The 21777-nt window shown below is 55.6% G+C and overlaps 10 protein-coding genes across 10 annotated transcripts; 7 read left to right on the forward strand and 3 right to left on the reverse strand.

The window, feature by feature from the left end:
- Window positions 1-45: 45 nt before the first annotated feature.
- TOK1 (Potassium channel) lies at window positions 46-2334 on the forward strand (the record flags this gene model as incomplete). The annotated part of the gene is made up of 1 exon (XM_064798219.1): window positions 46-2334. The coding sequence occupies one exon, from the start codon at window positions 46-48 to the stop codon at window positions 2332-2334; it is 2289 nt and encodes a 762-aa protein (XP_064664453.1).
- A 447-nt stretch (window positions 2335-2781) lies between these two features.
- LTR77_000956 (uncharacterized protein) lies at window positions 2782-4665 on the forward strand (the record flags this gene model as incomplete). The annotated part of the gene is made up of 3 exons (XM_064798220.1): window positions 2782-2928; window positions 2978-3747; window positions 3831-4665. The coding sequence occupies 3 exons, from the start codon at window positions 2782-2784 to the stop codon at window positions 4663-4665; spliced, it is 1752 nt and encodes a 583-aa protein (XP_064664454.1).
- Window positions 4666-5360: 695 nt separating this feature from the next.
- Window positions 5361-7155, forward strand: LTR77_000957 (uncharacterized protein; the record flags this gene model as incomplete). Its single annotated transcript, XM_064798221.1, has 2 exons — window positions 5361-5474; window positions 5527-7155. The coding sequence occupies 2 exons, from the start codon at window positions 5361-5363 to the stop codon at window positions 7153-7155; spliced, it is 1743 nt and encodes a 580-aa protein (XP_064664455.1).
- A 506-nt stretch (window positions 7156-7661) lies between these two features.
- END3 (endocytosis defective- protein) lies at window positions 7662-8888 on the reverse strand (the record flags this gene model as incomplete). The annotated part of the gene is made up of 1 exon (XM_064798222.1): window positions 7662-8888. The coding sequence occupies one exon, from the start codon at window positions 8886-8888 to the stop codon at window positions 7662-7664; it is 1227 nt and encodes a 408-aa protein (XP_064664456.1).
- A 792-nt stretch (window positions 8889-9680) lies between these two features.
- LTR77_000959 (uncharacterized protein) lies at window positions 9681-11052 on the forward strand (the record flags this gene model as incomplete). The annotated part of the gene is made up of 4 exons (XM_064798223.1): window positions 9681-9833; window positions 9906-10035; window positions 10087-10210; window positions 10260-11052. The coding sequence occupies 4 exons, from the start codon at window positions 9681-9683 to the stop codon at window positions 11050-11052; spliced, it is 1200 nt and encodes a 399-aa protein (XP_064664457.1).
- A 456-nt stretch (window positions 11053-11508) lies between these two features.
- LTR77_000960 (uncharacterized protein) lies at window positions 11509-12648 on the forward strand (the record flags this gene model as incomplete). The annotated part of the gene is made up of 1 exon (XM_064798224.1): window positions 11509-12648. The coding sequence occupies one exon, from the start codon at window positions 11509-11511 to the stop codon at window positions 12646-12648; it is 1140 nt and encodes a 379-aa protein (XP_064664458.1).
- A 119-nt stretch (window positions 12649-12767) lies between these two features.
- LTR77_000961 (uncharacterized protein) lies at window positions 12768-14371 on the reverse strand (the record flags this gene model as incomplete). Its single annotated transcript, XM_064798225.1, has 4 exons — window positions 12768-13058; window positions 13126-13702; window positions 13838-14205; window positions 14258-14371. 4 exons carry the CDS (start codon window positions 14369-14371, stop codon window positions 12768-12770), a joined length of 1350 nt encoding a protein of 449 aa, XP_064664459.1.
- An 882-nt stretch (window positions 14372-15253) lies between these two features.
- On the reverse strand, window positions 15254-15902 carry LTR77_000962 (uncharacterized protein; the record flags this gene model as incomplete). Its single annotated transcript, XM_064798226.1, has 2 exons — window positions 15254-15762; window positions 15839-15902. The coding sequence occupies 2 exons, from the start codon at window positions 15900-15902 to the stop codon at window positions 15254-15256; spliced, it is 573 nt and encodes a 190-aa protein (XP_064664460.1).
- A 430-nt stretch (window positions 15903-16332) lies between these two features.
- Window positions 16333-17718, forward strand: PRS5 (ribose-phosphate pyrophosphokinase; the record flags this gene model as incomplete). The annotated part of the gene is made up of 2 exons (XM_064798227.1): window positions 16333-17286; window positions 17338-17718. The coding sequence occupies 2 exons, from the start codon at window positions 16333-16335 to the stop codon at window positions 17716-17718; spliced, it is 1335 nt and encodes a 444-aa protein (XP_064664461.1).
- A 430-nt stretch (window positions 17719-18148) lies between these two features.
- Window positions 18149-21002, forward strand: LTR77_000964 (uncharacterized protein; the record flags this gene model as incomplete). The annotated part of the gene is made up of 3 exons (XM_064798228.1): window positions 18149-20026; window positions 20105-20770; window positions 20859-21002. The coding sequence occupies 3 exons, from the start codon at window positions 18149-18151 to the stop codon at window positions 21000-21002; spliced, it is 2688 nt and encodes an 895-aa protein (XP_064664462.1).
- Window positions 21003-21777: the final 775 nt, after the last annotated feature.

The following is a 21777-nucleotide window of genomic DNA, read 5'->3' on the forward strand; positions in this document are numbered from 1 at the left end:
TCACTCAAGATATCGTTACAACAAGCACGGCTAGGAGGTAGCACTATGGTGGAGGAGAGCCGAAGCCAGGAATCTTCGGCCGAGCGTACCACCGCCGCTTTATCACCAATCGACTCAACAGGTCCAAACCAGGAGTCTGGACATGAATGGAATGGCACACACGCTCATGACTGGTTCGAGCGACGTCCATCTGGCAAATCTTCTCGGCCCAGATCACCTTTGGTGCTTCGTCGCACGCAGACTCCTGGACGTCGATGGTGGAAGTTCGGACTCCGTCCATGGGAAGACGACGCAGAGCAGAGCTGGTGGTTCGCCAGTACTGCAATCCCCCTCCTCGCGGCGACGATCGGACCTTTGGCCAACGTCCTGTCGATAGCTGCTCTGGTGACTCCATGGAGGATGTGTCTTGTGCCTGGCGTTGGGAGCCATGCCGAAGCCGAACAATGCGTCTTCAGAGGTCCTGACCGGCCGTTGAACCCGGACTTGAATGGCGTCTATTACTCAGATCCACGCTGGTGTTACTATCTGAACGTCGCCTCGCTTGTAGTGGGCTTCGTCGGCAACATCTTTCTGCTATGCAACTTCACCCAGCGCATCCGCTACATCATCGCGCTGCCGGTCACCATCGCTAGTTGGTACATCGCCACCGGCATCCTCATTGGTATTACTGCATCGATGGAACTTCACGTATCACCAGTCCGGCCGCAGCAGACCTACTCGCAAGGCTTCTGGTATGCTGTCATCGCCGCCTGTATGTACTTGGTATGCTCGATGCTGCTCATGGTCAACATGCTCGGATACTTCCTGGGTCATTATCCGCAGCATTTTCAACTGAGTGACTCACAACGGACGTTGATCCTGCAGACCATGCTCTTCTTCCTTTGGCTGGCAGGTGGCGGAGCCATATTTTCATACGTGGAAACGACATATGGGGACGGAACTTTCAACTGGTCCTACGTCAACGCTCTGTACTTCTGTGATGTTACTATCCTCACAGTGGGCTTCGGCGATCTTTACGCCACGTCCGATATTGCTCGTGGGCTTCTCTTCCCATACTCCGTTGGCGGAATCATCATGCTTGGTCTTATGGTGTCCAGCATATCGAAATTCGCTACGGAGATCGGCTCAGAGAACATTGTTCAGCGGCATGTCGAACACAGCAGAGTCAGGACAATCGGGCGGACTGTAACCACGTCGCTGGAGATGGAACGAAGACAGACGGTTACAGACGACGGCAGGCCTACGATATCAGCGCCGATAAGTCCAGCCGATCAAGCCAGATCGCGAACGATACGGATTGCTGAGAATGACGAAGGGCCAGATGATATCCCTCGACGAGCCAAGACTCTGAAGCGGGTCGCAAGCCTTGTTTCCAGGTCATCACGACAGCGCAAGCCGAAGCTCATCCTGCTACGAGAAGAGAAGGACCGCTTTGATGCTATGCGGAAAATCCAGCACGATACCAGCAAGTTCAAGCGCTGGTACGCTCTGTTCTTATCAGTCACGGCATTTGCAATCCTTTGGTGCGGCGGTGCTGTTGTTTTCTGGCGCGCAGAACATGCTGGGCAGGGGCTGAGCTATTTCCAAGCGCTCTACTTCTGTTATGTCTCTCTCTTGACAATTGGCTATGGCGACCTTGCTCCCCAGAGTAACCCAGGTCGCCCATTCTTCGTCTTCTGGAGTTTGATCGCTATCCCGACGATGACTATCCTGGTCTCGGACTTGGGCGAAACTGTGATTAATAAGTTCAAGCACGGTACTTTTGCGCTTGCCGATTTCACAGTTCTGCCTCAGAAAGGCGTTTGGAGAGCCATCCTGGACAAGCATCCGTGGATGTTGGATTGGTTGCAGCAACGGAAGGAGAAGAAGCAAGCCAAACGCCGGCTTGAAGAAGATTTCAGGACGGGACCGGAGCCAGATACAGGGCCTTCTGCGCCTACCATCGAACAGCTGGCCAAAGACGAGCCTTCCAACGACGAACTCGCTCGCAGGCTAGCGAAATACATCCGCCAGACTGCCAATGATCTGAAAGATGGCCGTCACAAGCGGTACACTTACGAAGAGTGGGTGGAGTTTACTCAGCTCATCAAGTTCACTGCTTCTAAGGACGGCACTGAGAATGAAGATGAGGACGACGAGCTTATTGATTGGGATTGGATTGGTGAGGACAGTCCTATGATGGCGAGGAAGAGCGAACCGGAGTTTGTGCTTGATCGACTTTGCGAAAGCATGCAGCGGTACATCAGGCAGATGGCGACTCCTGCTGGTGAGCCGGAATTGAAGCAGCCGCCTGCTCAGATTCAGCGAAGTATGGACGAACCCGCACCAAGTTGAATTGCACTATGGAAAGCACTTACCTGTACTCCATGCCCCTGACTGCGACCAGAACCGTCGTAATGCTTCCCTTGTTCTACACACCGTAGCATCGACACATCGCCGCAATCAGCCTCAGGTCGGTGAACCCACCGCATCAACTCGCGACGCTCTGTCCAGGTGTCGCTCAACCATCCTTGCCTTCTGTGCACGACACTGTTTCCGGGTCAATGGGGCAGCTTCCAGATCGTTCCGCCGTCCTTGACGGTCCTTTGAACACATCCGAACAATGGGACAGGGATCACGAGAGAAGTGACAGAAGAGACGTGAGCGATGTAGAAACATGCAGTAAGTGCCACCTGATGAGGCAGAAGCTTGGCCAGAGGTACTACTTAATCCCATCCATACCTGTCGCAAAATCTCCAAAACACCTCTACATCCTCAAGCGTTCAAACGCACACCTCCACGATGGCTCGGCCCAAACGATTAGGTCTCCATGACCCAGCAGACATCGTCGACTTCTACCCATGTGAAGAATTCAAGCATGAAGGCCGTGTCCCTGCAGACACACCAGACGAGGTATCGTATAAGCTCGACGGCTTGCACTCGACTGATGTACGTATCGTCTACTCTGTGCCTGCAAGTTGAGCTAACTTGATCGCAGGACATCATTCGCCGCCTTCCTAACAAGCTTGACCCCAAAGGCAAGTTTGTGTTTGAGATCCACCAGCCTGGCTCTTGTGGTACTGCTGTCGACTTGGATACGCTCATGCATCGTGACTATCCGCATATGGATCGCAACAGAGCTATTGCTTTGTACCACAGAGTTCTGAAGCCGACACAAAACACCCAGCCTGCAACTTCCTCAAAGGACGAGAAGGGCGGTAGTGTTGCGAAAGCAGCGAAGAAGGCATCAGGCGGACCTTCATCACAGGGCCTCAAACGACCGCGAAAACAATCATCATCCCCAATCGGAGACGATGACGACAGCTCGTCAGTCGCAGATCAAGAGCAGACGAAGCCCACAGCTCCTTCTTCAGCAGACGAAGGTCCAAGATTTATTCGCTTCGGCATGTCAAACTGGTACCGCAACGAGGAGGATCCGGAGGAATATCAGGACTGTCCAGTCAGGGCGTTGGTGGTCGGTAAGGTGCATGGCGGCAAAGTCGAGTATCTCGAAGTGCCTACATGGAGGTTCAACGATCTCTGGATCGGCAGCGTTCATCACAGTGCACCATTCTCCCTGAAATCCCCATTTGTGTTTGATCCGCTCTTTGCGGACGCCGACACAACGACCAAGAATCTCAGGCAACGCTCCTTGACCTCGCCAGTGCGCCGCAAGCAGACCAAGGAGGTTGCTCATTTGCACATCATGATCCAAGTCAAGGCTCTGTTCTCGTCGTGCCGCTTTCACTACCAACCGAACCGGAACGCGTGACAGGGCCGCTGCCACATCTGAACGACCCGATATCTAAGGACGAGTTACACTGCGTTGTGAATCTCATTGATGAAGCCAGCGAAAACCCCGGAAGTTTTCGCTTGCCGCTGAACGTTCAAGGCGCTCTAAAATGGTTCGAGGACTGCAATCACTTCAAGAAGTGGTTGCCCGATTGTCCCGCAGTCGAACCCAACGAAGACATCGGACATCTTCTTGATCGCAAGCTTGGTGATGACTGGACCTTCAACATCTGGTTTTTACCGCAAACACCTGAGTCCAGAACTCTCTATCGATGGGACAACACTCCACAGAAGATTGTTGGATCATGGCTGGACGCCAATTGGGTTGCTTGGATGGGTCGAAAGCTTTACTTCGATGCAGTCATCGTCAGAAAATCTCAAGACGACGGGAAATTCGTTCAAGCCCCAGCAATCCTGGAAGAGGATGAGGTGGAGAGTAGCAGTGAGGAAGGAGGGAATGGCAAGAGCAAGGGCAAGGGCAAGGAGAGAAAGAGACGTAGCCCGCCAATGAAGAAGAAGAAGGGCATGGCGGTCAACACAACCCGATCCAAGTACACCACCAGGCAAGTGCAGGAAGAGGCGCCTAAGGAAGAGGCGCCCAAGGAAAGCAAGGGAGGCAAGACTTTTGGTGGTTGCAAGCAGAAGGCTGGTGTCCGCAAGCCAGCTGCATCAACCCAGCCGTCTCAAGCAACAGCAAGTTCTTCTCCGGAGCGCCAAGCTCCCGGGAAGACTCTGTGCAGCATCCGCCGCGACAGCGACAACGAGATTGTCAGACAGACTTACGATGCAGAGCGTGAAGAGGCGGTGGCAGCACGGAAGGCTGAGGAGGAGACGTCTGGCAAAGCTATCAAGAGCACGCCGGCCAAACGCAGGAAGTCGAAGGATGAAGAGTAGGTTGGTCTCGTTGAGCATGTATGGTCCTTGATGTGATGGAGAGGTGACTAATGGTATGTACTGCTTGGTACGATTCTCGATGCACCACATTACTTCCGTCTGACCCAATTGCTCTCTCGTCATCTTTTGTCTTCTACGATTATTTAATTTCATTGCACCTCTTCCTCTGCTTCTGCATCTGTTTACTTCTACCTCTGTGCCCAGTCATCTCTAACATCCAATTTCTTCTCCCTCTAAGCTTTCCGCTCCGAACCAACAGCAGAGAAGTGGCCTACTCTGCACTTGCGTCATTGACCTGCTGCAGCTGCTCTTTGCAAACCAAAGCTTTACACAAAGGCCACAGAAGCTGGGTGGTAGCAAACTTGCAACCCATTGTGCCAACAGAAACCGAAATGGACGGCACAAAGCATCTGACATCCTTGCCGATTCCATCATGATCGAATGCTCTGCCAGGCAGCATTTTTGGCTTCTTTTACGCATTGATTGTTTCCATTATCTCCAAGAAATTCTTGATGTTTTTATAGCTGATCCAGAACACCCAGAGAGCAAACAGAGGCGACCTGTCGTTGATAAAGTAAGTATGCAGAGATTCTGTACCTATTCCTTTGCAAGATACCGCAACACCCACAGTGCCTCATGATCGTTCCACCATTGCAGACCAGCAAGCTTTGGGTTTCCCATCCAACACGTGTAAGATGTCGCAGCAACCATCGATAGACCTGACCGGCATCGCGATCGTCATCAAAATGGATGGCGGTGTGAAAATCAATGGCCCAACGTACGCTCTAGCTGATCTCCAATCGATCGATGTAAGAAGCTCTAGCCCTTGCACCGAAGCTGCCACCTGCTGACTGTGAACAGCACCTGCCACAGCTCTTGCAGCGCCACCTAGGAGTCGATGACAGCAGCAACAAGGTCGTTCTCAAGACAAGTGAAGACGAGACCATCAACACTGACCTGAACGGCCTCAGGTACCTCTTCCAGCGCGGCCACTCCGAAGGCGAACGGCGAGCGGCAGCACTGTTACCTCCAGATCAACAACTGTGTGCTTGTCAGATAGATGGCCGACGTCTTCCGGTGCTCGTCGTTCACACCGTCTCCGATGGCACCAGTTCCAAAGAGGAGCAGACCGCTCTATCAACAGCAGCTGCCGCAGCAGGTCCGGCACCGCAGCTGTCAGCTCAACCAAAACCTCACGCTGCGCCATTCCAAAACACAGGATCGTTGCAAGCAGATGCAGCTCTTGAGACGAAGCCAGATGAAAAGTACAAGAGCCTTCCTGTCACGAGGGGAGGGTCAAAAGGCGTACGTGATGAAGGAGGTGATCCCAGTTGGGGCGACGCTGATGGTACGCTCGGCATTGCTTCGGCAGGGAAACGAAAGAAGTCCAAGGCTCGGAAGAGGGTCTTCTTCCGTGTGGGACTCTGTGCTGACGATGATGATGGCTTGAGCGAGGACGCCCCTGAGATTTCGGATAACAAAGTGCACTCTGTGATTGTAGCTGAGGTCTCTTCGCCAGACACCGATGTGTCGTATCTTTCAGTGGATACTTTCTTCTTCAACGGCCTGTCCATTGGAAGTTGCGATGCCGGGGTGCCAATCGAAAACTTTGCTCCTGGTGGTAAATACCGGCTCGACAAGGACTTCGTGCGTGCCGGCTGTACCTCAAAAGGCGATCTGAATGGTGTGGTGCAGGAGCTCTCGCAAAGTGCTTCACACGAAGGGGCGCTGTTTCAAACCCATCTCATTCGACCAAGAGCTCTGCCAGTGCCGTCGAAACGGTCGAAAGCAGCAGCGGTGTGGAAATCCAAAGGCTCGACATCAAAAGCCACAATTGCGGGTCTTCTGTTCTTCTGTGATACCACAGAACCAAGGGTGCTGGTGAATGTTCCTGGTGTTCAAGAGATCACTCTCAAGGACAACCATACACTCCCGGCACTGAGGGAACACCTGCGTGACCAGGTGATGGTGCGAGACGAGGAGAGGGCGGATGGCGAAATGACTCTGGACAGCTACCTCCACAAGAAGCTGGAGCCCGAGTTCATCTACAGCGTCTGGATCCTGCCGCAAGTCGAGGGTAGCGAGAAACTCTGGTGCTGGGATACGCGCCCTAAGCGGCAGGCGAACAGCTGGCTTGACAGTGCTCTGGAGAGAAGGCCATACAATCCCAGAGTATTGTACATCGAAGTGGTCATTTCTGGGAAGGCGAAGACCGAAAACAATGGCGATCAAGTTGAAGAGACATCTCAATCGGATGTTGAGTCGGGCTCCGTTGATGAAGATGGTGCAGCGAGCAGTGTAGCTCCAGAACAGGATGAGCAGGATGAGCAGGATGAGTTGTTGGAGAATGATGGCAAGGCAGATGACGAAGCACCTCCTGCCTCAGAGCGTGAGAAGCGGCGGGCAGACGCTTCTATCACGCCGAAGCGGACGACTCAGAAGGCCAAGCGAGAGGTGTCTGATGATGATGATGACGATGAAGTTGTTTGAGTGTTGGAAGACTAGCATGGTGGGTTTTACTTTGTGTTGCTTGATGTGATGGTGTGGGATCGGGCTTGTATGCATTGGGTGGCATGGTTGCATGGTTGTCGTTGTGCTTTGCTTGATGTGATGTGATGTGATGGTTGACGGCTAGCTTGTCGGTGGCAGAAACGGCCAGTGTGTTCTGAAGCAGTCGTCTCGGTCGTTGATGTGGTGCGATATTGCAGGTTGCTGATCAGAGTAGGTAGAGAATGCATGAATCGTTGATGCCTTTGCTCTCCTTCTCACCCTGCGTGTATGGACTCTTGAGAGTTCGGGAGTTCTGAGTCACCAGCAGAACGCCATGAGAAAGCTCCGATCATGTTGAGTTGTTCAACTGAGCACTGAGGGCGCTCGATGCTGCCAAAGGAGTGATCGCTGTACATTTCTGGTATGTACAAGCACAGTCCATCCGCACTGGTTCTCAGCACGCATGCAGTGCGAGTGTTCGGCACCACTGTTGCGTACCTCTCCCATTACCGACTCCCCTTCTCCGCCTCAATCTGATCCCACAAACCCTGCAGCACCTCCTCCCTCTTCCTCAGATGCTCTTGCAAACCATCAACCTGCTCCTTGACCATAGCAATCTCATCCGCCACACCCTTCAGACTCTGCCCTTCCTTCGCCTTCCCCTCCCCTCTCTCCAGATCCCTCAGTTCCCTCCTCTTGTAATCAAGCAGCTGCTCCAATTCCCTCTTCACCAACGCCGGTCTTGAGTCTTCTCTCCGACCACCCCTGTCCCGCCGGCTCTGCGCCGCCTCTTCCACCTTCGCCATCTTCTCTTCCAATTCTTTCAGCTGCTTTTTCAACCGCACCTCCTCCCATTCTCCGTCTCGTGGTGTGGTTGAGAAATCCGTACCCTTCGGTTTTCGCTCCCCAACACCTAATCGTGAGAGATAGGTGTCTCCAAACTTTGCTTTCCTGCCAGAGAGGGTATTGTCATCCCTCTTCGTCCCCCATCGATCCGCCGCACTCTGGATATTGTTCCTGTTGTCGCCTAGATCATACTCAATCCTGCCCTGCTCGAACGTTGCTCGCAAACTAGGAGGTACAGATCGCGGGATCCTGTATCCTTCATGCCGGTTATTCAAAATGTGCAGGAATGCCAGACAAGCATCTTTGTTGATCCCCTCCATGCTTTTCGGATTGACCAGATTCCATGCACTCCGTATATCAGTGTCCGGCACGTCTAAACTCTCGTACAAATCCTCCAGCGCTGAGAACGCGACCATGCCGTCGCGCGGGTTACGGTTCGCTGTGTAGATTTCCTCGTACTTCCTCTTGTCCGCAGGGCTCATGTACCAATCAAACCCGTCCCTCAGCCCGCCCCCTTCATCTCCATCATCGTCCAGATCAGGCCGTTCGAATCGCTCGCTCCCACTCAGCGCCCTCGTCGCCTGGATCAAATGCGCTTTGCTCTCCGGCACCAACCAATCCGGCAGTGTCCGTGGCACATCCGACAGCTCGCCGTTCATGACATCGTAGATAAGGCGCATCGCAACGCAGAACTCCTCAAAGTCCAGCCGGCCATCGTTGTCGACGTCTGCGAGGTCCCATATCCGCTCCAGCTGGTCGTCGCGAAGCTGGCTGTTCTTTAGGACGGAGGCGGCTTGGTCGCCGGAGAGATGAGTGCCGCCGTTGGAGAGGGAGGCGAAGATTTCCCAGAAGCGTTCGACCTCGTGGCGGGTTATTTCTCGCGACATGGCGGTGGACGGTACTGGTCAAGAGTGGTTCGGTAGATGGCCACCGGGGCGTCGCGGAGGAGTTGTGAGCCTGTGAAGCGATCGTTCGATAGCAGACCTTCACGAGCAGACGTGTATTGAGAGACCGGGAAGAGTGTTTAGCATGTGACAATCATGTGATGTTGGAGAGTTGTCATGATCGAGCAGCTGTCGTCTCTGAACGCGGTCAGAGCTTCTGCCAAGGCCATGGAAACCGACGACATGTCCTCCGCTGCCAGTAACTACACGCTCCTCCACCGCTCGTACCTCCTTCTGCAGGTCTACATCGTCAACGACATCGCTTAGATCTGGCAACGTGGGTCGGACGACATCGTCTCAGACTTGCTGCCTTCTATGGGATACCGCCGCGAACACGATCCGCCCAGGACCCAAGGATCAACCGCCATTCCACTATTTCCTACCGCACCTCATGCTTGGCATGCAGACTGGCAACTCACCAGTAGCGTCTTATTGCAACGCGGCCGGGCCGGTTTGCGTCCCACAAGATGTCCTACAAAATCTATCAAGGGAATCAGCTAGGCCATTGCCATGACATGAGCGAGATGCCGACTCGGGTTTCGTGAGCGCCTGCACGCTCCTTACGCAGAGCTAATTCCGACCATGCGCTGTTGGAGGCGGTTGTCGTTTGTACTCACGCAAGTTGGCACGTACGAGGAACCTACGCGCCAATATTGCCGCGAGAATCGTGCGTATATAAGTGCTCCAGTGCCAACATGAGAGCTATTGCCGAGCGCCTCGTCTTTCCTCGCAGCAATGGACATGTCGGACTTGATCTCCATCCTTAACCAGGCGGCCCATGACCCTCCCAAAGATGCCGAGTCGAGGAAGCAGTTGCACGATGCTGCACGGAAACTCATGTTTGCGGCTGAGGGTCACCACGAGCTGATGCATCGAGTTCTGTTCTCGGTAAGAGCGTTCAGGACATTCATCGCAGTGCCCTCTAGCTAGCGGTGCACCACTGATTGCTTTCGTGCACAGCAAATCCCACTCACTGTCTCAAAAGTAGCGGCAGACATTGACGTCTTCAGGGTGTTGAGCTCCCAACCGGGAGAGCAGCATACGACGGAGAAGCTTGCCCAGGCTACCAGTGCTGACGGAATCTTACTGCGTACGATCTCTCGCATAGTTACAAGAGTGACAAGGCGCTAATGGATTCAAGTACGGATTCTGCGTGGTCTCGCTGCGCACGGCCTCATTGGCGAGACGTCCGATGGTTCCTGGTACGCCAACGCGGCAACTGAGGTATTCGCCACCGAAATGATCAAGGATGGCATCGACCAGAAGTATGTCTTCCTAGCGCCTTCTTCCCGCACGTAGCTTACCTCACTACAGCCAAATGACACTGGGCCCTTGCCACCAAGCGCTTCCCACCTTTCTCCGTGAGACGAAGTACCGCAACCCCACCAACAACACGCACATACCTTTCAACGTAGCCTTCAACACTTGTGAACCCGTCTTTACATGGCTGCAACACCACCCCGCGAACTTGAAGGCCATGATCGGAACGATGCCCGCCCAGCGATCGGGACAAGCGAACTGGTTCGCGGAACCTACCATCTTCAATCCAGCAGACTTTACGCTCTCGCAGTCGGACATGGAAGCTGGAAGAGTCCTGATGGTCGACGTAGGCGGTGGCGGCGGCCAGCAATCCCTCGCCTTGCGCACCGCACGCCCACAACTGGGCGGCAAAGTACTCGTGCAAGACCTGCCATGGGTCGTCTCCAGTCTCGACTCAGCGCAAGCACAACGCCTGAAGGATCACGAGATCGAGGTTCAAACGGCCGACTTTACCCAACCACAAGCCGTCGAAGGAGCCAAAGTGTACTACATGCGCAACATATTACACGACTGGCCGGACGCGGAATGCCTGGTCATCTTGAGGCATCTGCGACAGGCGATGAGCGATGACTCGGTGGTGGTGATTGACGAGATGGTGGTGCGGAAAGGCGCGAGCAGTCATAAGCAGGTCAACTACGATATCTGTATGATGGCGGTGCTTGCGTCGATGGAGCGGACGGAGGAGCAGTGGGGGGTTTTGCTTGGGGAGGCGGGGTTGAGGGTCAGGGAGGCGAGGGAGTATGATGCTGGGAGTGGAGATAGTGTTGTTTTTGCGGCGAAGGCTTAATTGCAGCTGATAGGATGGCCGTTACATTTTCCCCCAACGCCCCCTTGCGTCACGCGACCCTGAGGGCTCTTTACACGATCAAGCTGACATCGACCCTGACAGTTGTATGCAGCTGAAGGTGCGCAGCGCTGGATGTGATTGCCGTTCAAGCCACACCACGCTTTTGGCGCCATTGCGCTCTCGTTCAACCCATGCCGCGCAAATGCCTTATCAGTCTATTGCTCTCTGACATACCGTCACAATGGCATGGAGCTCGAGACCAACGGGGGATGGAACAAGGTATTGCTGGCTGGTCACCGTCTATCACTTTTGGTCGGTCTATGAGCTGAGTATGGCGAGCTGCGGCATTAGGAGTATGATATAAATACTGCCTTGCCACATTGCTATTCAGTGGAGTTGACGACCACCACTCAGTTGCCGGGTATCTGGATGGACTATCCTGCAAAAACTGCCAACATGGACAACAAGACCCTTTCCCAACTCACAAACGACATCCAGTCCCAAGCAAACAACTATGACCCCAACAATGAAGTGGCCCGCCAACGTCTGCTCGACTCTGCTCGCACCCTGATCGCTACGTTAGAGTCCCCGTCGGAGCACGTAGCACGCCTCTACCACCACCTCCTCATCTACTCCACCGCCCGCCTTCTAATCGACACCAAAGCATATCGCACTCTGGCCGCCTCTGCAGAATCCCGGACAGCATCTGAACTAGCCAAAGACACGTCCACCGACCCAGCGCTCCTAGAACGCCTGCTCAAATTCGTCGCCGTAGAAAACCACATCACCGAAACCGCTCCCGACACCTACGTCCCCAACCCCACCACCCACATGCTCGCTTTTCCGGAAGGCGAAGGCGTGTTGCTAAACGCATATCTCCTATTCGAACTCGGCGCCGGGCTGCCGCAGTACTTCAAAGACCGCGCCTACACCGATCCAGCTGGCAATGACCAAAGCGCTTTCTGTGCGAGATACGGGAAGCATTACTTCGAGTGGATCTCGCAGCTGGGGAATGAGCGGGAGCTCGAGCATTGCAAGGGACATATGCGGTTCAAAACTATGGGGCGGAAGTGGTTTGAGAAAGGGGAGTTGATGCGGGAGATTTTTGGAGCGGAAAGTTTGGGGGAGGAGGTTGTGTTGCTTGTGGATGTCGGAGGGAGCGATGGGTTTGACATTTTCAATCTCCGTAACGCGAAGCCGGACATGACGGGGCGGCTGGTGCTGCAGGATCTCCCGCACACGATCGAGAGTCTCGATAAGCGGAAATTGGCCGCGCAAGGGGTGGAGGCGATGGCGTATGATATGTTCGCGCCCCAACCACTGAATGGGGCGAAAGCGTATTTCCTGAAGATGGTCCTCCACGATTGGCCGAGGGAGCAGTGTCAGCAGGCTCTCGCTAATCTGAGGGATGCCACGACGCCGGGGTACAGTCGGATATTGCTCAATGAGATCGTGGTGCCGGATCAAGGGGCCGGGTGGTTCGAGACGAGTTTGGATGTGTTGATGATGGTTGTGCATGCTTCGAGGGAGCGGAAGGAGAGGGAGTGGAGGGAGTTAGTTGAAGGGGTGGAAGGGTTGAAGGGGTGGAAGGGTTGAAGGTGAGGAAGGTGTGGGTGATTGAGGGCGCGAATGATAGTGTGATTGAGGTGGAGAGGGTGCAGTGAATCAGAATAGTAGAGTCGGTGAACTGAGAACGCCTTATGCTCACTCTTGTCTCACGAACACTTCATCCCAACCAACAGCACAGCGGTATCGTGCGCCTCCAGCGTCATCTCCACTCTCTTCTTCATACAGCCCATCTGCTTCCCTGTCCACACATCTACCACATGATATGACCCAGCACCCAACTCCGGAACCTCGCTGAACTCCGCCGTCATTGTGCGGGTATGGTTCAGCGTATTCACCATCGCCACCATCGTCCCTCGACTCGAAGCACCAGACCAGAACTCAGCAGGATGCTTTGCGTCGTACGTCCAATCGGGATTGCAGCCCCATTTGTAGGGCGCCTGTCATCACCATCAGCTCAACCTTGAAAGAGTCAATGGGGGTCAACTCTGCACGAGAAGAACATACAGCAGGCTTTCCATAAACCTCATCCTGGTTAAAAGACAGTAGGTACCGATTCTGCAACACCCCGACCTGCCTCTCCGTCAAATTCCCCAACTCCGCCCCAATCAATAACGGACTCTTCATCAACGCCCACATCGCAAAATGCGTCCTGTCCTCCTGGTCCGTCAACACCCCGTTCCCCACCTCCAGCATATCCACATCATTATGCCCGCCGAACCCCGCATAGTTACTCAAAAAACTATTCATGTTCAAAATCCTCGCCACGCTCTCCCAGTCGTTGAAGATGTCATTACTCATCCGCCAGCTCTGCCCGGTGGTGTTCGCCCAGGTCCAGACTTCGTCGGTGCCCCATTCGCAGAGGCTGAAAAGGATGCTGCGGTTCTGGCGCGCCAGGGCGTGCTGCATGGTGCGGAAGCGGAGGGCGGTGAGGGAGCGGCTGTAGTTGCGGCCGTCCACGGGCCATTGGTAGTCGCACAACGGGCCGTAGGAGAACTGCTCGGAGCCGGGGACGCAGGTGCCGTTGGCGCCGACGGGACCGCCGTAGGAGGGGTCCGGGTTGCAGGCGGTGCAATTGGGGTACCTGTTCGCGCGTGGGAAGAGCTCGTCAGCTAATATCCCGGACAAACGAAGCAGGAAGGCAGTATAAGGCTGTTCCGTTCTCGAAGTGACAAGATGGCGTACATCAGGCACTGGGTTGTCGTCACGAGGTACTCACCAGTAGTCCGGCACGCCGCAATTGTCATACTTGAGATAATCCACCCCCCACTCCGCAAACGTCGCCGCATCCACCCCCTCGTACCCCAAACTCGCCGGATACCCCCCGCAAGTCTCCAAACCGGCACTGCTATAAACCCCATACTTCAACCCTAAAGCATGCACGTGATCAGCGATGCCTTTAATCCCATCCGGAAACTTGGTCGTATTAGGCAGGAGCTGGTAAGTCGCATTAGAACGACCGCGTTCGACGGACCAGCAGTCGTCTTGGATGACGTAGTCGTAGCCAGCGGCGAGGAAGCCTTTGTCGACTAGGGCGTGGGCGGCGGAGAGGATCTTGTCGGCGTTGACGTCGCAGGCGTAGGCGTTCTGGGTTAGGGGGTTAGTGGGAAGAGGGAGGAGAGGGTCGGGGAGGGCGGACCCAGCTGTTCCAACCCAAGGCTGGAAGTCTGCCGGTGCCGTCGGGGAGGGTGTAGCTTAGGGTGAAGGGTGCGGAGAGGAGAGCGGTTAGGGAGAGCTTCAACGTGTTCGCCATTCTGGAGTGAGGTGTGAAGGAGAGCAAGGAGATGAGAAGAGTCGCGAAGAAACCTTACCGCATGGCACTCGAACTTACGAAGCTGATGTCGGGCAGACGTCAGTCGTTGAATTGCACAGTTATGGCAGGTGTCATGTAGTTTCGACACGCGAAACCGGAGCAAGGTGACATCGTGCTGTCGTTGTTTTCCCTCAAGGCATGATCTGCGCTCTGTCCCCGCATATGCTCCGCGTGGTTGTAGTGCTCGGGTTGTGGAGAGAAGCAGTGGTTCCGATATTCCCGATGCATATTTCTGCTTCAAAAGGGTGGGCTTGAGCAGTATCCGGATGGTTCTCTGTCGACTGTCCGCTGAACGATTGTCCCCGACCCGGTCTGAATTGGCCACTAACCGCCAAATCAATGTTTGAAAGACATTCCATCGTCCAGAAGTCTTCTCCGTAAGTGGTCTTGGATAAAGCAAGCAGAGGCAACACTCGTCTGTCTTGTGTCCTTCGTGGTCTTAGTCTGGACGGAGGGTGTAATCATGTAAACGGAGGACCCCCATCCCCTTCTTGTGTTCATCCTCCGTCGCTCCGGTTCAAGAAGTTGGCGAAACAGTAGTTAGCGTCTTCAGACTCCGCGTGGTACCGTGATCCACTGGTACACCTCAGGGTCCTCTGTGCCAAGTCGACACGTTCCTGGAACAGTGGCCGTCGAGCTGAGTGTCGCTCGCCTCCTTGGAAGGATATGGCGCATCACATCACCACACAATCCGTCCCCTCGGTCTTCCCGCCCTTCGCCGTCGTCGTCCTCGCCGCCCTCTTCGCAATATCCTCAAACACCTCCGAACAGAGCTGTACACCCACATCAGCTATGCCTGATCCGATCGTCCATGCAATCTCGTCAACTCACTTCCCCAGTCAACGCACTACACTCGCAATAAACATCACACCGCATCTCCTGCGCCACCCGCAGCCCCTCCTGCGGATACACGAACCCCCGCCCCACCAACCCCGTCTCCTCCCCCTCCCCTTCATCCGCCAACCTCTTCACTCTCCCGCCGTAATCCTCCTTCTGCCGCACATCCCTGCCTAACCCGAGCAGAATAACAGGCAGACTCTCATCGTAGTTGAAATGCCGCTCCACCACCTCCTTCCAGTACTTCTGGATATTGGCTAAGGAGGAGGGGATAGCGATGGAGTAGCAGAGGATTATCAGCGCGGGACGGAGAAGGGTGTAGTTGGTAGGGGACGCGGTGTCGGAGAACTCGAAGCGGTAGGGGCGGTTGTAGAGGCGGATGTGGAAGGGGAAGGGTTGGTCGAGGTCGCGGAGGGTGGGGAGGGGGGTGCGGGTGGGAGTGTTGGGGTGGAGGCCTAGGGTGAGGCGGCTGGAGGAGACATGAGTGATGTGATCTTGATACTAGTAAGGAGATACGGAACAGAAAGAGAGAGAGAGAGAGAGAGACCTACGATAAGAAGGTTGACTTACCAACCCCAGGATCGCCAAGGAGGAGGACGGGGATCTCGGGCGCGTCTTGGAATGGGTCGGCCATCGTGAGATATTACGGTCTTAGGCTCGAATGCATGTGCGTTTTCAAGATCGAGGACAACATGTGACAGCAAGACTTCCTTCCAGATTGAGAGAAAAGCAAGTGGATGCCAAAGTGTCCCCACATTCGGCAGAACCCCGGTGAAGCTTGCCCGCCATTGAGGAAAAGTTCAGGATCGACTCATGCTCTCTTCCTCTAGAATGTGACCATGAACGCGACACCCAACATCCTGTGTCCCGGCTCGTATGACAATGATTCGACAACAGACCACGTGAACAAGCCTGCGAAGCGGCACAGGAAGGAGTGCCTGCTCCCGCGATAGCCTCGTCACCGTCGTACTACAGCAGCCAGCAACACCTCCTTGGCCGGCGAGCCTTGCACCTAATACAATAACACCTCATCCACCGACACAACCACCCAGCAATCCTTCAACATGGTCCGCAACCTCGTTGTCTTCTCGGGCTCCTCCCACCCCCAGCTCACCGAAACCATCTGCACCCACCTCGGCATCCCCCCCTCACGCATCCACCTCTCCAAATTCAGCGTAGGCGAGACGCGCGTGGAAATCGGCGACTCGGTGCGCGAAAAGGACGTCTTCATCGTGCAGTCCGGCGGAGGGAAAGTCAACGACCACCTCATGGAGCTCCTCATCACCATCCAAGCCTGCAAGACCGCTTCCGCGAAGAAGGTCACGGCGGTGCTGCCGCTTTTCCCGTACTCGAGACAGAGCGATTTGCCGTATAACAAGGTCGGGGCGCCGCTGGCGAGGATGCCGGCGAAGGTCGGGAGTGGCGGAGAGAAGTATACGTTTGATTCGCGGCCGAGCACGCCTTTGCCGGAGGGGGAGGGCGGGGTGCACAGGAAGATGAACGGGTTGGATCTCTATGAGGGTGGGAAGGGGAAGCGGAAGGATACGCTGGATAGTGTGCAGAGTGAGGGCTCTGCGGGGTCGTACTTTGAGCGGGAGGCGGAGGGGGAGGGCCAGCAGCAGCAGCAGCAGCAGCCCACGTCGGAGCCGGTGTCTGCGATGACGTATCCGACGACTTCGTCGAATAGTGCGCAGGCGCCGCCGGAGTTTAAGCCGCAGAGGGGGTATCGGCAGTGGGTGGCGCAGGCTGGGACGCTGGTGGCGGATCTCTTGACCTGCGCGGGTGCGGACCATATCATCACGATGGATCTGCACGACCCGCAGTACCAGGGCTTCTTCGACATTCCCGTGGACAACCTCTACGGCCGCCACTTGCTGCGGAAGTACATCCAGCACCAGATCATACCCAAACACGGCGGGACGGACGGGTGTGTGATTGTCAGTCCAGATGCGGGAGGGGCGAAGAGAGCGACGAATATCGCGGATGCGTTGGGCATGGACTTTGCGCTCATCCACAAGGTAAGCACACCATACTCCTTTCCCAATCGTCTAGCTAATGCATTATCACAGGAACGCCGACCAACCCTAACCCACGACCGACAAAACGCCACCCTCCTCCTCGTCGGCAGCGTTGCCAACCGCACCGCCATCCTCATCGACGACCTGGCCGATACCTCCAACACCATCACGCGCGCCGCCAAACTGCTCAAACGGAGTGGTGCGAGCTACGTCTGCGCTTTGGTCACGCACGGCGTCTTTTCAGGGGATGCTGTCGATCGCATCAACGCGAGCTGTTTGGACAAAGTGGTCGTGACGAACTCGGTGCCGCAAAGTGAGCATTTGGCACGGTGTGGGAAGTTGGAGGTGCTGGAGGTGGGGAATGTGTTTGCGGAGGCGATTAGGCGGGTGCATCATGGGGAGAGTATTAGTGTGTTGTTTCAGTATGATTGAGAGAAGCATGGAATGGCGTCTGGGAATGTGGAGTTGATGGGATGGAAATGCAAGCGTAACTGGCGGGATGCAGTGGCTTCATGGGGTACCTCGTAGTGCTATAGAGCGAAGGCATACCATCGCAGTCAAGTCGAATTGTTTTAAATGAAAAGAGTCCAGAACGTCCAGCTGATGTCGGAGGATTTTACTTGTGAAAGCTTGAAGTCGATCAGCTGCAGGCACGTCACCCCTCTGTTGCGGGCGACTTTTTCTTTTGCAAGTACCCATGTACCCTATCATGCGACCTGCGCACTTTCATAATAATTACTTGGAGTGGTCATGTTGTCTTCAAGCATGTCGGCCGATGTCTTATAACAACCAACCTCTCTTTCCGCGCTAGACACGACGAGCATCCCTCCCACCCCAGCGGAGGAAGTCAAAGGAAGAGACGATGGCGTCCAACAGCGGCACCAACGCCCAACCCACCTCCTCCACCATCGACCCGACGGCAGCAGGCCCCGCACGATCAAGAGGAGCCTCCGTCTCGAGCCAGAACGTCGCCCACCAACACCGCCCCTCCGTCCCCTCCCGCCTAAGCCAAGCGCACCAGCCCCCCTCCTCCCCCGACGAGCCCTTCCACTTCCCCCGCCCCGACCACGATACCCTTCCCGAAGTGTCTGAAACCGGTATCCACCCCTTCGCGCAAGACTGGGCCAGCATCTCCTCCGACCCCTCCGACACGAAAGTGCAAGGCGAGATCGAAGACTCCCCAGATCCACCCACCGCGCAGACGAAGCTGCTGGGGGATGGGCAGAAGTATCACGTCCCGCATAAGTGCGGGCACTACAATTGTAATCATGGCGCGTTCTCGCCGCGGCCGAGGTATGGGAGGGGGTATGGGAGTATAGCGAGTTCTTTCGACGGCTCGGCGATGGGGCAAGACGACAGAAGTCAAGATGGGTATGGCGGGACGCTGCCTGCTGAGCCCGCGGATATGGATGACCGCTCATACATTGAAGGCAGCGTCGGGAACGCGGTGACGGATGGGTTGCTGGGCAAGCCCGGGAAGAGAAGTACGACGCATTGGCTCGCGAGGCGGCATGGGGTGCGGCATGAGCGGTGGATGTACTTTCTCTACTACGTGCCGGGGATCAATTGGATGCGGCAGTATCGTGCTTCCTACCTGACGGGGGATCTGACTGCGGCGCTGACGATGGCGTCGTTCTACATCCCCATGTCGTTGTCTTATGCCAGCAATCTGGGTCATGTGCCGCCGATCAACGGCCTGTACACGTTCGTGTTCAATCCGCTGATCTACGCTTTGCTGGGGACCTGCCCGCAAATGGTCGTCGGCCCCGAAGCCGCCGGCTCCCTGCTCACCGGCTCCGTCGTCAAAGAAGCCATCAAGCGCGGCACGCACTACGAACACGAAGACCAGAAACACGCCCAAGTCGCCGGCATGGTCACGGGGCTGGCGGGGGGCATTATCCTGCTCGCCGGGCTCTGCCGGTTGGGCTTCCTGGACGGCGTCCTCTCCCGCCCGTTTCTGCGAGGCTTCATCTCGGCCATCGGAATCGTCATTCTAGTCGACCAGCTCATCCCCGAAATGGGCCTCAACACCGTCGCCAAAGGTTCCCAAGCCGCTTCGCACGGTAGTAGCCTTGACAAGATTTTGTTCTTGTTCCGCCACGGCCATGAAGCGCATAAGCTGACCTGCATTGTGTCCTTCACCACCATCGCCATCGTCATGGTCATGCGTGAGCTCAAGCGCCGACTCCAGCCGCGCACGCCTTGGGTGGCGTATATCCCCGACCGCTTCGCCGTTGTCGTCCTTTCCGCGGTCTTTGCGTGGAAGTTCGACTGGGAGAGCAAGGGGTTGGCGTTGATGGGCGATATCCGCTCCAAAGGGAGGCCTTTCGAAGTCCACTCGCCGTTTGTCGAGGACAACTTCAAACACGTCGACGACGCGTTCAGCACGGCCTTTATCATCGCGCTACTCGGCTTCTTCGAAAGCAGCGTCGCGGCCAAGAGTCTCGGTGCCAGCAGCGGTGGTAAAACTACCAGAACAGTGAAAGATAAAGATGGCAACGAAGTCGAGGAAGCCGATGGGTTGAAGGACATGCCCCTCTCCGCGAACCGCGAGCTCGTGGCGCTGGGAGTGGCGAATTTGTTCGGCGGCTTGTTCATGGCGCTGCCTGGGTTCGGGGGGTATGGGCGGAGCAAGGTGAATGCGAGCACGGGGGGCCGGACGCCGATGAGTTCGGTCTTCTTGTCGCTGATTACGATTGTGTGCATTGAGTTTTTGATGGAGTACTTTTATTATATCCCGGTTCGTGCTTTCCCCCCCTTTCTTTCACTTCACTTCCCCCTTTCAAACCTTGCTAATGTATTAATGGGTGAATGACAGAAAGGCACCCTCTCCGCCATGATCACCATCGTAGCCTACTCCCTCATCGAAGAAGCGCCCCACGACATCCACTTCTTCTGGCAGATCTCCGGCTACTCCGAACTCTTACTGATGCTGCTCATCTTCACCACCACTTTCCTCTGGAACCTCAAAATCGGCATCGCCGTCGGCATCGGCCTGTCCCTCCTCCGCCTCTTACGCCACTCCACGCGCCCGCGGATCCAGATTCTGGGGCGTGTGCCGGGGACGCAGGAGTTTGAAAATGCGGAGCATGATGGCGTGGAGATGGTGCCGCATTGTCTGATCATCAAAGTCCCTGAACCGCTTACCTTCGCCAACACGGGGAGTTTGAAGGACCGCCTCCGCCGACTCGAGGACCACGGCACAGGCGCCGCGCATCCCGCCTTACCCAAAGTTCGGCGGAAGGAGCACAACAAGAACGTCATCTTCGACGTCCACGGCGTTACGTCCATGGATCCCGCAGCGGCGCAGGTGCTGTTGGAGATTGTGCAGGCGTATGTGGAGAGGGGCACGAGCGTGTTTTTCTGCCGGGTCCCCGGGAGAAGGACGGAGGTGTGGCGGTTGATGGGCGTGAGTGGGATTGTGGAGTGTTGCGGCGGCGAGGGACGGTTTTTGCGGAGTGTGGATGAGGCGTTGAGGGCGACGGTACGTTTTCCCTTCTCCTCTTACCTGTACTTGTTCTCGTGGGTTTGGGGTGTGGGAAGGAGGTGGTGCTGATTTTGCTTTTGCGTAGGAGCGAGAAAGTACGTTGAACTTTGGTTCCTACGAAGGGGACGTGGAGGCGGAGGGGGAGAGCGGTGATGGGATTCGCTCGCCGGGGCGTCCGGTGAGGCGGAGCGTGGATGGGGGGGATGAGCAGGGGAGGGGGAATGGTTGACAAGCATGGCATGGATGTGGGCTACGGTTCTTGATACTTTACGGTAGATGTGGTTTTTACACTGGTATAGATTGCTAGAAAGGGCGAACCTTGCGGCATCGAGAGTCGCGTTTTGCTAAAAATTGTAGCAATGGCAAACTGGTTATTATTCCACTGTCGGGAGGCTCTCTCGTGCGCCGTCTTATCCTGGTGACCGTAAACGGTGGACCGTGTCGTTCGTTCAGCCCCCGTCTCTTGAACTGCGTACGCGGAAGGAATCATTAGGTAAAAAGTCAACGACTAGCCTCGCGCCCTGTGGATTGCACGTGGGCCGGTGATATTTAAGTCTTTTCCATCTCAAACTTCACTTCTCTCCATCCTGGACGCTTCTGACTTTACCTCATCACTGCGAGGACTCCTCTTGGCCGATATGGACTGGACCATGTCATGTGCAGGCATGAGATGCAGCTAAGTGCTGTGATGAGAGCTCGGCTACTGGCCAAACCGATCGAAGGATTCGAGAATCACTGGAAGTCCAGAAGGGAGACTTTGCCATTGAACGACTGCCGTGCTATGGAGATATGGAAATGGCATCAATCTTGGACTCTGGAATACCTGGGTGAGAACTTCGCTCGGCAAGAATAAAACAACACTCCTCCCTCTTCAATAAAGACAAGATGGAAAGCCAGATGAAGCCCTCCACAAGCTCGTCCAAGCTACGGACGCCACGCTCTCTCGGCCTTCCAAACCACCTTCCTCTTCTGTCGACGAGAACGAGGAGCCAGGCTGTAGGTAC

This window comes from Saxophila tyrrhenica, assembly GCF_035928015.1.
Source record: "Saxophila tyrrhenica strain CCFEE 5935 chromosome Unknown scaffold_1, whole genome shotgun sequence".
Classification (NCBI taxonomy): Eukaryota; Fungi; Ascomycota; class Dothideomycetes; order Mycosphaerellales; family Extremaceae; genus Saxophila; species Saxophila tyrrhenica.